The 14,273-nt window shown below is 31.7% G+C and overlaps 2 protein-coding genes across 2 annotated transcripts; one reads left to right on the forward strand and one right to left on the reverse strand.

Moving 5' to 3' along the window:
- Nucleotides 1–763: 763 nt before the first annotated feature.
- LOC123697457 lies at nucleotides 764–3,353 on the reverse strand. Its single transcript, XM_045643980.1, has 3 exons — nucleotides 3,198–3,353; nucleotides 2,065–2,194; nucleotides 764–1,308 (listed from the first exon to the last, which is right to left on the reverse strand). The coding sequence occupies exons 1-3, from the start codon at nucleotides 3,288–3,290 to the stop codon at nucleotides 944–946; spliced, it is 588 nt and encodes a 195-aa protein (XP_045499936.1). The 5' UTR covers nucleotides 3,291–3,353; the 3' UTR covers nucleotides 764–943.
- A 1,036-nt stretch (nucleotides 3,354–4,389) lies between these two features.
- LOC123697598 lies at nucleotides 4,390–14,267 on the forward strand. The gene is made up of 10 exons (XM_045644141.1): nucleotides 4,390–4,422; nucleotides 4,987–5,056; nucleotides 8,659–8,759; nucleotides 9,124–9,336; nucleotides 10,672–10,807; nucleotides 11,343–11,491; nucleotides 12,451–12,528; nucleotides 13,055–13,270; nucleotides 13,420–13,549; nucleotides 14,042–14,267. Exons 1-6 carry the CDS (start codon nucleotides 4,390–4,392, stop codon nucleotides 11,417–11,419), a joined length of 630 nt encoding a protein of 209 aa, XP_045500097.1. The 3' UTR covers nucleotides 11,420–11,491; nucleotides 12,451–12,528; nucleotides 13,055–13,270; nucleotides 13,420–13,549; nucleotides 14,042–14,267.
- Nucleotides 14,268–14,273: the final 6 nt, after the last annotated feature.

Here is a 14,273-nt window from a genome sequence, read left to right on the forward strand (position 1 = left end):
ATTGAATAGAGATTATATTTGCAATATTGCAGTATTCTTATCGTTTCCATGCGTTGTAAACAATGAATGTTATGAATGTATTTATCATACTACAATAATATTAAAAAGCTTGAAATAATTTAAAAAGTACTAAAATTCATTAGTTGTAATATTATAGAACTAAGGATAAATTCCTCAGATAAAATTATGTTTAGGAAGAATAATTATAACGTCCAGATTAAAAACAACAATTTTGAGAACTCTTTCTTTATCTCTCGCTAATAAAGATAAAATACTGCAAGGACATTGTATATCTATAAATAAGTTTAATTATCTATATTCAACAATACTTTCAGTATAATAAATGAAAACTAATAAAAAGACAAATATTTTGAAAATTGTACTGACCATACTGTGACGGATTCAAAATCATCTAGTACATAATGCTTCTGTAATAAAACAATAAACTTTTAATCTTTTAACTACATAGATTATTATTTTTTTGAACCAGATAGTAAACATTTTCAGAAAGGTAATGTTCTTATGCAGGAATGTAATCCAGCTGTTAGTTTCTTTGAAAACCCCTCTTATGATCAAAATTACTTTGTCTTAATGTAATAAAAATGCGAATTTTATTCCACTGAGTTTATAATAATAACAAGATCTTTCAACACACACGTATAATATACACTGGTACACTCTGCAGATTCTTTATTTTGCATTGATCATTTTGCGTGCAAGCCTCTTAATATTCCTATTCAACCTTAATTTGTTTGATATGTTATTTCCAAAGTATATACTCCTCAAATTCTGGTTTTGGAATTATTCTCTTAGTGACTACCACATTCAGAGGTCGCTCTATTAAAATCATTTGCTAGCCGCCCTATCTTACGCTGCCTCTTTCTACTGAATCTAATATATTAGATTAACTATTCATTTTAAATGAATCCAGCGTTTCATGGCTTTAAGAATGTTCACCTTCAAGTTGTTCCTGGTTAAAAATAATAGGGCCATCTTTGAAATTCAAAATCTTCTCTTCGTTGTTTTCTTGCGTATTGTCTGCAGCATCATTATTAGTGTCTTCAGGTGTTTCTATTGGTATATTCACTTGTGGTATATTTACTACATCAGATCTATGTTCAAGGGGAACGGAATTGTAGCAAGTCACACATTGATAAAGTGTTGTTTCTGCGAACGGTGTGACTGTTGTGGTCGGAGTTTCTGGACTGTTGTCTTGATTGTTGAGATCATCGCCTGGTACGATCCTTGATTTTCGCGACATTTGCTTGTAGAGACTGTTAATTGCCATGAGGTTGTAGCCGTCGTAGCCTGAAAGCAAGAATAGTTATCATCTATTATTATAGCATACAAAGAGAGATCGGAGGAATATCTATCCACTAACTTTACTGTACTCTTTTAGGTAATTAAATTATGGCTCTTCTTTCAATTTCGCTACCAAACAATTTTAAAAAAATATATTTGGAAAAAATAATTAATTGTTGAATTTTATATTGCCCCGGAATGGCGCGAAAGGATTCGGGTTCGAGTCCCGCCTCGTGATCGAATTTTTTCTATTCTTTATAAATTTATAAAATAATTAATGTTACGAATTTGTAGTTCAATGTAGTTTAAATGTAAGTGGAATACAACAGAGAGATGAGAAATAGTAGGAAAATAAAGAATTTATTTCATTGATTTTATTTAAATTGTTTCTGATTTTTTTCGTGTCGTGTAACTGTAAATGGAAGATACAGGCTCCTGAGAAACAGTTCTTCACCGGAGCCTGGGTCGCTCTAATTTTTAAAATGTTTTAAGTTAAAAAAATGATTTATTTATTAAGCTATTGCATAGCTTCTATGGCGGGCCTTGAGCGCGGAGACCGAATCGATAAATTCCGTAACGAAAAAACCTCACGCTCCCCACTCCGACGGGCGGAGGTGTGGCTTGAAGGCATAGCATGCCTTTACCGCGGCAGTCCCCGAGTGCCACACGTCGTTTTTTTTATTTTTAATGTATTAAGTTCATATTAATTAATGTAAATTAAAAACCATGATACATAAATAATTGTGTTATGAAAATACTTACATATATCTACCAAGAAGATTACTTGAAAGATTGGATTGAGGAAGAACTTGGAAGAGACCATATTAAGAATATCTAACATCCAGTTGGGGAGGATTATATAGAACGCCACTTGCAACAATCGAGGCTTTTTCTGAAATAAAATTGTTAAATTTAATCATGACTATCTATAATTATCTATACATATAATAAATCTGTAGAAGGGTCAATTCTGTACATTGAAAATATTGAAAAATAAATAGCAGGGGGTGTTACTGGTTCGATACCAAACCCAAATATGTGATTAAAAAAATTTTTGTCTGTCTGTCTGTCTGTATGTGAAGGCATCACGTGAAAACTAACGGTTCGATTTCGATGAAACTTGGTATAATTATACCTTATTATCCTGGGCATAAAATATGATACTTTTTATCCCGGAAAAATACGTAGAAAAAAATTTAATCTTAATTTTTCTTAATTTTTCCGCGCGGACGGAGTCGCGGGCGGAAGCTAGTCTTACACTAATATTATAAAGCTGAAAAGTTTGTTTGTTTGTTTGAACTCGCTTATCTCGGGAACTACGGGTCTGATTTGAAAAATTCTTTCGGTGTTAGATAGCCGGTTCAACCAGGAAGGCTATATTATATAAGGCTATATTATATCATCACGCTAAGACGTTGCTCTTAGGATCGGAGCAACGGGGGCGAAACCGCGGAGCGCAGCTACTTTACTTAAATATATTTCTTTTAATAGTTAAGTTAAGGGGAGTCCTTTCAGCGAAGCGGAGTAAAATTGGTTTGCAAGATCAAATTTTTCATGTATTTGCAATTATATCGCATATATCCAATTTCTAAAATAAATTAGCCTAAGTATCACATTTTTTAAGAAAAAGTTAGATTTTGTTTGATATTAAGCTATTGCATAGCTTCTATCGCGGGCTTTGAGCGTGGGGACCGAATCGAGAAATTCCGTAACGAAAAAACCTCACGCTCCCCACTACGACGGGCGGAGGTGTGGCTTGAAGGCATAGCATGCAATAGCGCAACCGCCCCAGTCCCCGAGTGACACAAGTCGTTTCTTTTTTTAATGGACCTACATTCACGTTTAACCAAATTTCTAGCTGGCACATTATACTACTAAAAATATAACAAACTTACACAACATATTGAAAACATAGTAGCAAGCACTGCCCAAACGTGCAGGAACTTCAGAGTGATCCACATGATCTCGTACACGATGAGAGATATCATTGTATCGTGTATAAAAAGTAAATCATCGTCCGTTAGCGTGATATTTTCTTCCCGACTAACTAATATAATGCTTACAGAATGTAACGCCCATTTCGTGTTAAATACCCTGGTAAGAATATACACGCTGTATGTCACTGTTGCCATAATCCTAACCTGAAAATTATACATAGTCTTATATTATTCACAGACGATAAGAGCGCAGATTCTAATGATTTTATTATTCAAAAATGTAGATTTTCATCATTATTTTCTTTTGAAAATATAAAACTGATCACGATAACAAAGATACTTGGAGGAAATTATAAAGTATGGCAGAGAAGATGGGACATATAAATTTATGGTCTCTTGCATTTAAATTATGTTTAGTTGCAGGGAAAAGACATTTCGAGAAATTTCTAGAGAAACCACGAAATCAAGGAAGATGTTGAATATTCTCATTTATTACGCAGCTCAGGCATTTTTCCTAAGTTAAGCGAAAGATTTCGAGAAATCTCAGAAATTCTCTATTCTCTTCGAGATTTATATTATATAAAATATCATATAGGTATATGTAGACAGAAAAGTTTTCGATAGCCCTAATTTTATAAATTTAAACAGTCTGGTTACTTGTGCTTAAAATTTAATTTACTTATTTATGTCGATAAACTATCAATAGCGTTAATTTCATCAATAACACACTTACCAAACTTAGAAAACATCTAATTGAGATCCCGACCGAGAGCGGACAGCATCCGCAGTACCTGCTCAATTCTGGCCAATTTAACCTGAAAAAAAGACAAATGTAAAGCCACATACATCTTACATATTTAAACTATGTATTAATCTACTTTGTGGAAGGTTTAATTCAAAAATATGTCCATAATAATACAACTTATGCCTGGTATATAAAGGACATTAATTTTGATTGATCATTGGGTTGGTACATTCACTGATCTTTTTTTGACTGTTATGTGTTTTGCATAGAAAGTTGCAAAGTGCAAATAGTGAAGTGAATCGTGATATAAAACGATGAAACAAAGCATCTCGAGGAAAAAGGTCGACGAGAAATAATAGGTCGGCGAGATGACATCTGCAATTGCGCAGCACCTCGACCAGCATCATGGCAGGAACCCTCATAGGTGATAGGAGGCCCGTGAGAAAATTAATAAATATGGGCTGATGATGATGATGATAAAGGTGTTGATTGTGCCCTAAGGCGTAAAATATCAATGAAAAAAAATCAAAACAGCTGGTAACAGTTATCTAAGAATAGAATATACAAAATAATTACGCAACAATACATGTTATCTGTACTTAAAAGCAATTTTAACTATCTAGGAATTTCGCGCAAGATATATTGACGACAATCTATAATATAAAAATGAATCCCAAAATTTGTTGGTAAGCGCATAACTTGAGAACGGCTGAACTGATTTCGATAATTCTTTTTTAATTATATTCCTTGAAGTACGAGGACGGTTCTTATGTAGAGAAAACGTAAATATTATGTACCACGGGCGAAGCCAGGGCGGACTGCTAGTTTTATAATAAAGGAACTTTACATGCATATATGACACGCTAACGAATAAAGATGTGCTTAAAGCCTATTATAAATATTAACGTTTTTTTTTTAATTTTAATAATAAGTACACATTATCTGTGGTAATACAAATGGACGTGAAATGGACAAATACAATTATTCTAAGCGTTCTAACAGACGAACGGCAAGTTGCAAACAGCAGAGGCTACTTCAGCCGTCGCCACACGCGTCGACGTCACTCGTCGCAGTATATAAGCTTCTTGGTCGTAGTCAATAATAAGGCTGGTTGCAGAGCTTGACCGACCATCAGTACGTACCGTCGCGTCGGTCCTGACGATACGCATCAACTATGTGTATTGTGTATGAATATGACACTATACGCATGACAATACGCGTGCGTGTGGTCGGTCTAGCTATGAACGGTTTTGTGAATTTCCATACATATGACAAGCGCGACTGACGTAAGCACTGACGGTCGGTCAAGCTCTGCAACCAGCCTAGGGCAAAAACGGATGCCGTCAAAACTCAAACGCTTGCAGTTTGCCGTGAACACAAACTGCACTTTCCGTTCATCTGTTGGATGCTAATCATTTCATCGAAGATTTTTTTTTTGCACGAGCATAAAAAAGGTCACCGACAGAATATGGTCTCACGATATTAAATAATTAAATATTATATTAAAAATCAATATATACCTACAATAGAATAGAACTAGGTGAATTACTTTCATAATAATTATTTTAAATTAATGTAATGACCACGGAATGACAAATTATTCGGGCCTCAATTTATCTACCGAAAGTCATCAATCATAATCTTGCTAGAATTAAAACGATTAGATTACCAACATCTTATTAAATGAGAGTTATGTTTTTCTATTCCCTCTAAATAAAGTTATTTTTAACTAGCTTCCATTCACGACTCCGTCCGTGCAGATGTCGGTTTTCGCGTGGATGGTTTATTTCTCCATTTTGAGTAACCCTGACAATGATATCTTATAAAAAAAATGTACGTACGTGTACTAGTGTACACACGTAAGAAGTGAACCTTCTTTATGACCTTATTTTTCAAAAAATAATTTACTACATGCAACTTTACAGAAATACGTCGAATCACGCGTGGTAGGGATAAGAAAAGGTTGGCGCGTAACGGAAAAATGTCACGCGTAACGAAAAAATGTTACACTAAATTTTTTTCCAACCCCGATAAAGAAGTTTCACTTCATCACTTCATAAATTTTAGTTTTTGAAGTGAAACTTAGGTTTGTTATTAATATATTTTATAGAATACTGTAGTATTGTCTAAGGCCTTACCTTTGTAAATACTTCATATTTTTGTTAAATATCGCAACAATTTTGAGTCTAAGGCTCATTTTGCTGTTGTCACACGCATATATTTATTTTTTTTTACACATAGTCACTATTTATAATTCCTCGCAAACAATCCATTTCAATGAAATAAAAACTAAACGAGACTGCTTACACGTTGAGAAGAATTTACTAAATATCCGTCTTATCTGAGTGTCGATAATTATATCTTATCAATAGTAAGGTAAATACAATAATTTGGCGATGTTATGTGGATTTTTTATCAATGTAATTAAGGTAAGAAGGATGTAGGAAAATTATTCTGAATCCTGTAGTGTTTATGTTTGCAAGATCATCTTTTGAATTAGTTTTATGTAGATATTTGTTTTGTAATGATAGAAATAACATTTTAAACTATTCTGTATGTGTTTCTAAAGACTTAAAAAAGTTTTGTTTCAAACACTATAAAAATATCAGTCGTAAAAATATTTTTATTTCGATTTAAAAAAGACTGAAGTTTTGAACTAAAAAACAAAAAGTGCAGTAAGGTGATATTATATCATATTATATTTTCTTATAAACACAAATTCCAAATAATGAAACAGCAATTTATAGGATGTTAATCAACTTGGAAACATTTCATAAAAAATGTTGATAAATATAAAATGTTCGTGCGCAGTTTCTTACGTTTTATCTTGAGATAATTTAATGATTAAAAATGTGATAAAGCTCTACATAATACTTTTGTCTCTTTAATATAACTCTTAGCTTAATTCTTAGGTATTCATTTATAAATTTCATCCTGCCATATTTTTGTCAATGAGATGCACGGATACACGAATCTAAATTTTTGCTTTTAAATACTGCATTAAGCGTAATGTATCTATTCGATTGTAGCTACTCCATCTAGTAGGTATCAACATTAAAGCTATGTCATCCTCTATCAATTAATAAAAAAAAAAAACAAAAAGATATGAAAATGGGTTTTTTTAAGAAAATCTAGAGTAAAGTCTAAGTATAGAATGAAATACAGATTAGTTATGTACCACGTAATTTGTAGAATAAAATGTGTCTGGTAAATGATTTAAAAATTAACTAAGAAACGGAAAAAAAATTGCCTGTTACTAGGTATAATAATTTATATTTATTCATTATCCATGTTGGCGGATATAATATAATCCCAGTCTAAAAGTTTATTTTATAACTTCGTATTCCATTTGTAAGTATTATACTTCTGTGCACACTTTTGTGTATAAACTATAAAGTGTGTATATGTTACCGGAAATGTATGAAATCAAGGAATTGTATACAATTCCTAGGAAATGTGTACAATTCCGATACCATTTAGGAAATGTATAAAATATTGTTTAAAAAACTATTTAATGCATGCATATCCTAGGAAATGTATAATCTTCCTAGGAATTGTATACAATTCCTATATCGTATTAGGAAATGTGTAAAGTAAATGCTTTCTGTAATAAAACACGTTGTTATTTTTTTTTTATTATAGCTCTTATTGATACAATCGGGTAACAGTCATACCGTAAAATTGTAATAATATTATGTTCATATTATTATCTTCGATCGTTCGATCTTCGTCGACGGAGCCCCGCTTCGCGGGGCTCCTATTTCTGTGTAGTTTTTTTTTAACAAACCTAACCTAACCTAACCTAACGGCTAACCTAACCTAACTTTGAGGGCGAATATCTCTGCTATTTTTGATTTTAGAGAAAAGTTGTTCCTATAAAACATGCTTATATAAGCGTAATCTTTACGATAAAACAATAATAAATAGGTGTTATAATGACACCAACTCCATCAAAAATTTTTTAAGTCCTGCGCCCCCTTTGCTTTAGTCCAATCCTTGCCTGCGACATATCAATATCTTAAATGTTTTACATTTCCGATAGCTATTTAGGAAATGTATAGATTTCCTAGGTAATGTGTATAAAATAATTTATTTCACACATTTCCGTACGATTTTAGGAATTGTATACATTTCCTAGGAATTGTATACAATGACGGATTACATACATATTTCCTGTAACATATATACTTTCATGTTGAAGCTGAGTAAAAACTCAACCTTTTTTTTAATTCCAATGACATAGAGTTACGGAGCCATAAACATTATCTATATTACTGTCAAAAACCTGTGATAATTGTAAATAGACATAAATAGAGGTATTTTATAGATACATATCTATTTTATGAATGACAAGATATTTGGTATTAACTCATAATAAATAATTTTAATTTGGTAAGTAGGTGGGTTTACGATAAAACATTTATAATTATTTATGGTAAGCAATGCCACCTATTAAATAGACTTATATAGATAAATAATAAGATAAGTATTTAATATTGATAAAAATAGTAACAACTCTAGTAGAGTAAGAGTAGGTAACTAAGTTTTTGCCATAAAACGGGTGAACGGAAAACGATTGAATGGAAATTTCAAGATAGGCTTGAATTAATTACCATTTACCTCCGAATATAATATTTTTACTCATGAACCTTAATAAATACCTTTTCGTTTCAGTTATGTGTCTTAATATAGAAGTAATCTTGCCGACAGTGAGAAAGTTCTTATTATTGTACCCTTTACGAAATGGATGTTTACTTATATTTGTGTGGACGTTGGTAAGTAAATTAATTCTGATATTTTATGTACCATTATATTTCAAATATTTTAAAATAAAACTTAAGCCCTGTCTTAATATTTGTTTAATAATGTAAAGTATTGTAGATATAGGTCAGGTAGAAGCATACCTTTTAGTAATTTTTTCAATTTTAATGTTAAAATTTGGATAAACGCTCTGGAAAAAGAAGCCTATGTTCAGATGCTTTAACAGGAAAAATTTAACAAAAAATTTTTGACGTAATTTTTTTGTTTAAGTATTTTTTACGTGATCTACAGTGTATGCAAAACTACAAGTCCCTTCGCGCTTAGGGAGCAATAGTGGGACACCCTGTATAGTACCTATTCAATGTCAATTTTTCTTAATTTCAGCTTAGAACAAGTTTCGACGTCATTCTATTCTCAACAGCCTTGCTAGAGTCTCTTATTGGAAAGCCTTTTCCTCTCGGCACCTTATTTATTCAAGGAAAGTCACCTGGAGACAATACATACTCAGTATACTATTCGTATATAGTGCTAATTATTAACGAATCTTTGCTACTTGTGTACACAATTCATTTGGGTATTGGAGTATGTCAGGTAAGCTACTAATTAGATTCCTTCCTTTTTTGTTTAGTGTGAATGCTTTACCTATACCACAGATAACGCAACTTATACCCAGGGCCTTAGTGAATTCATACGATTGTATATGGATTGTATAGAAGCGAAAATTAGTCTTTTGTATGTAATGATTGTATTAAGAAATTAAATCTATCCCGAAAAATACAATCGAAACTGAATATCATTCAAAAATCCATCGAAAGGTTTTCACGTGAAACCGTAACAAACATACACAAAACATACAGATTGTAAAACTAAATAGCATTACAGCTTAGTGTAAATATGTACCTAATAAGAGATTCAAGCAGTGAGCTTGTCAGAAACCTGACAATCAGCTTGGGACTTGGTCAAAGGGAAACCGTCGATCTGAATTTACGAAATTTGGAGTGAATCAAATAGAATATGTTTTATTGCGATTAATGTGTTAATCAATCAATGTGTTAATGTGTTAATCCAATTTACCCTCTATATGTGTTCTAAATTTCATTGTAATCGGTTCAGTATTATTTGCGTGAAAGAGTAACAAACACACACACATCCTCACAAACTTTCGCATTTATAATATTAGTAGGATGTATAATAATTCAAAGAAAATATGTATTACCAATACCATTTTGATGATAAGCTGGAACAAACAGATAAAGATTTATAATTATTATTTTGGTATATATAGCGTAAATTATGGGTACCTATATAGTAGCTAATAGATAAAACATTTTCATTCCCATGTAGGTAATTACTAAATAAACCATGCTTATATGCTGCTAAATAATTTTTTGTATGTGACGTGAGCTTTCTCAAACCTTATTCTCAATTTAGAAACAGAATGGGGGTTTATCGAATAAGTCTCCCCTAAAACGAATACAGAGCTTATTCTCGACAGTTTTTGGCAAACTCATAATATTAGAGCCAGCGCGCACGAGCAACTTTGTCTCCACAACTATTTTTGTCTCTCCCATCAATTGTATGGGGAGTTGCGTAGCTAAGCTACGTGCGCGCACTTTCATACTAGCCCATGGGTGGGAGAGACAAAATAGGTAGTTGCGGAGACAAAATAGTTGCGGAGACAAAGTTGCTAGTGCGCGCTGGCTCTTAGTTAAGTAAGTACACCAAAATTAACCATGGCTGGTTATTGCGTTCATAATATTGATTTTCCAGTCAGTTCAATTCACGGCTTACTCTCTAGAAATAGGAGGTCATAATACGGCCTCAGATCGGGACACAATATCGTAAAAAGTATTTAATTCATATGAACTCTACATATTTGCCACATAAACTTGTCTTTGTTCTCAATTGGATGTTGTCTAATTTTAGGAAATCCCATACTTATTGAAACAATATCTAATATGTCGCTCTATAACATGGTTTACGGAAATGTTGTTTCTCTCAATACTTTGTAGTGTACACAAATCGCTTATCGGATGGTATTTGGGTATTTTAATATTTGTCGGTAAGTTTTTGATCTATTTTTATTAGGTACTAGCGGTCCGCCCCAGCTTCGCCCGTGGTACATATTTACGTTTTCTCCATAAGAACCATCCTCGTACTTCAAGAAAAGTAATAAAACAATAATTAACGAAATCGGTTCAGTTGTTCTCGAGTTATGCGCTTACCAACACATTTTGCGATTCATTTTTATATTATAGATTATATCAATTAAAATTTAAGTGTTTGGTTCTTCTCTATAGAAAGAATATGCTTTCTATATGTACTGGTGGATTCAAAAACACTTACCTACAAACGAGTCTGTTCTTAGTTTACTCTATAATTGTTTGGGGTATGGTTTTCAAATACTTTATACTCATGAAGAAATATAGATCTGATCAGCAATCAGCTTCTATCCTGACTTATGCCAGAAATAAACTTTTGGTGGCCTACCGGAATACCACACTTTCTACAACCAAATTACATATAAGTTGTATTCCTGTCAGTAATAGGTATGTTATTCCTCTGTTTTAGGTAATTTCTATTTTTTTGTGTTACAGTTTTAGAGTTCTATGCGTTTGTTGTGGTGTATAGTTTTTACAGCACCCTAGTGGATGATTGTAATATGGATAAATAAAATGATAAAATAATAATTTACGACCAATGGGCAATAACAGAGGGAATTTGTAATGCCTACGAATACCTATAGGTAAGAATAGTAATTGACTTATGAAAAATGTAGGGCCTTAGGAATTAAATTAGCTCTATACCTACTTGTAAATATTATTTCATTGCAAAACGATATTCACACAATAATACTTAATATACCTACCTAATATTTCTATAATATTATAATGTACTTACGTATTTACTTACAGAGATGTAATTTTTAACCGACTTCAAAAAAAAGGAGGAGGTTATCAATTCGGCCGGTATAATTTTTTTTTTTTATTTGTTGGAGACACCTTGCTATACTTAATTGTTTAAATACCTACATGTAGCTGCAAAAAATAATTGCACTTCAAACATGCATAACATTGATACTTAGGAATTAAGATAATTGTAAATTTGAAAAAAAAGCAATAACATAACATAGGTATTGATACTTAGTCTTTTAAACTTTAGGTATTTACCTAGCTGGAATTACGATATTCTTCCTATTGCAGCATTATAACACATTTCATATTTATATGTTATCTCTGAATAGGTATGCTATAAATAAACGCTGGATTCTGATAAAAATATGGGCAAAATACAATACCTAGGTACCTAGTACCTACTTATCTGTCTAGTATATACCTAATATACAGTTATACCGAGAGATTTAGGTCATTACAACTTTTTATAAGTGCCCCTAAACAAACTACTGGTTTAGCTAAACTAGCAAGCTAATAAAAAATTGCATCAAAATATTTCTACTAAATCGGTCAGCGTTATCACCGCGTTTGTAATCCTATCTGATAAGAATACAACGATAATATTATGACAACCCGGCTACACCTTACTTGCAGCGAACTAAGTTTTGTGTGAAAATTAATTGCTATGGTGTAATTTAGGTATAAACGAAATTATTAATTAGTACGTGCATTAGCCATCAAGAGACATAAGTAATAATATTATTGACTAGTTCTTTAACTGTTGGTATATGATTGTAAAATGGGTTTTCAGTTGTTCCCTACTTTCAAATCGTGTTGTTTTTGCCTTTCCTTGAGAAAGGGATCGCTGACGATCGGATATGTTTCTGCAGTGAGTAATTATGATTAATTATTTATATTTATTAGCTGTACTTTTTATCTAAATAAGAGATGTTGTTGTTGTGTATGAGCAGTCTTCGATAACCTCTTTAACTCTATCAGGAGTATGTGAAAAATAAGTAGGTACCTATAATTATTATATAGATTGGGTAATAAACAATAATAGACAAAATCATTTTTCAGTGTGTAATATTGAAGTTTGTTATTAGTTTACTTATTACTTATTACGCTAAGTACATTCTAAGCTTTTCTCAAATATACCTAAATACTAAGGGTCAACATTCAACATCAACAAGACAAGGGATTCCCATTTTAGATAGGGCTGACAAGTGACAGGTGACATTGACATTTGGCATTTGCCAAAGTACGTAGTATTGCCATATTATTATGATTATTCAATTATTTAATTGTGTCTTACATGAATAATTATGAATATATTATGTGAATTATTTTTTTGTTGTTCACTGTACAAATCGTCCTAAATACTGTGTTTAAAATAATATACTTTCTTGTTTCAGGTCTTGTGTACATTCGCATTAGCCATTATTTCATTATCCCTGTACAAAGTTATAATTTTTGTAAACGAAAAAAAGGATGACACCACATATACGGAACATACACCGGAGGAATTGAAAAAAATTGCCATAAGCTTATACATAACACATGCGTATTTGCTAACAGTGTTTATTTATAACATAATTATTTGTATTCTTCTAATTGTTGGTGTGCATAAGGTTGGTGTATTTTGGTAAAGCTTTTTGTTTAATAATGCGTGTTATTTTCAAAACATAATAGCATTGCATACTTTCATAATTACCTACTGTTCTAGTTTCGTACATTCTATTATATTAAGTTGTAATCTGTAATATATTTTTAATTTCAGAATAATACAAAGTTTATGCGTGATTATTTTAGAGCTGGGTTGTTCTTATTATTATTGGCCCTCGCTAATGTTGTAGTATCAACGATTTTTCTACATTTTGTTGTTACATTGATGCTACTTATGTGGAGCGGTTGGTATTTACTTAAATTATTCAAATTTATGTTTGCATTATTGTTAAATATATTTTGCTATAGAAACATAAGAGGTAGGGAATAATATTAAGAATCGTTGTGTTAATTTATGATAAAAATGTCTAGGTAAAGATCCGACCTAACTCAACTTTGTTAAATAAACTAACTACGTTTAAGCATTTTAAGTCGGGTATCTACAAAATATAAGTATTTAACATTCACAAAATCGCTATGAACATATTGTGACGTCACTAGCTTGCCCGTCCGCGTCATGCCAATAGATAGCGCTTGGTAATTGATAGTAATTAATGTTTACTATTTAAATGAAAAAAATATTTACATAGGTATTTCATTGCACTGAACTATAAGGTCTATCTTAAGGATCTAATTTATAAAACAATTACATAAATCACACATAACTATTATATTATGTTATTTATGTACCTACTACCTACTAGTTACCTAATTATTATGTATTTTTTTGTTTTCAGTGGTCATTTTTTACTGTCTTGTTATTGTAAGAAGCTGCTATCTGGAAATAGAAGAAGAAAATAAGCCTCCGTCTTTCGAAATGCAAAATTTATACAATCCACCGAGACACCCACCAAATTTTTATGCCTAGTCAAAAAATATATTTAATGTTTATTAATTTATCAATAAATTAAGTCTGAACACTTTGAATAACAAAAATAAATACATCTACTCCTCAAGATTAAATATTTT

Source organism: Colias croceus, chromosome 14, assembly GCF_905220415.1.
Source record: "Colias croceus chromosome 14, ilColCroc2.1".
NCBI lineage: Eukaryota > Metazoa > Arthropoda > Insecta > Lepidoptera > Pieridae > Colias > Colias croceus.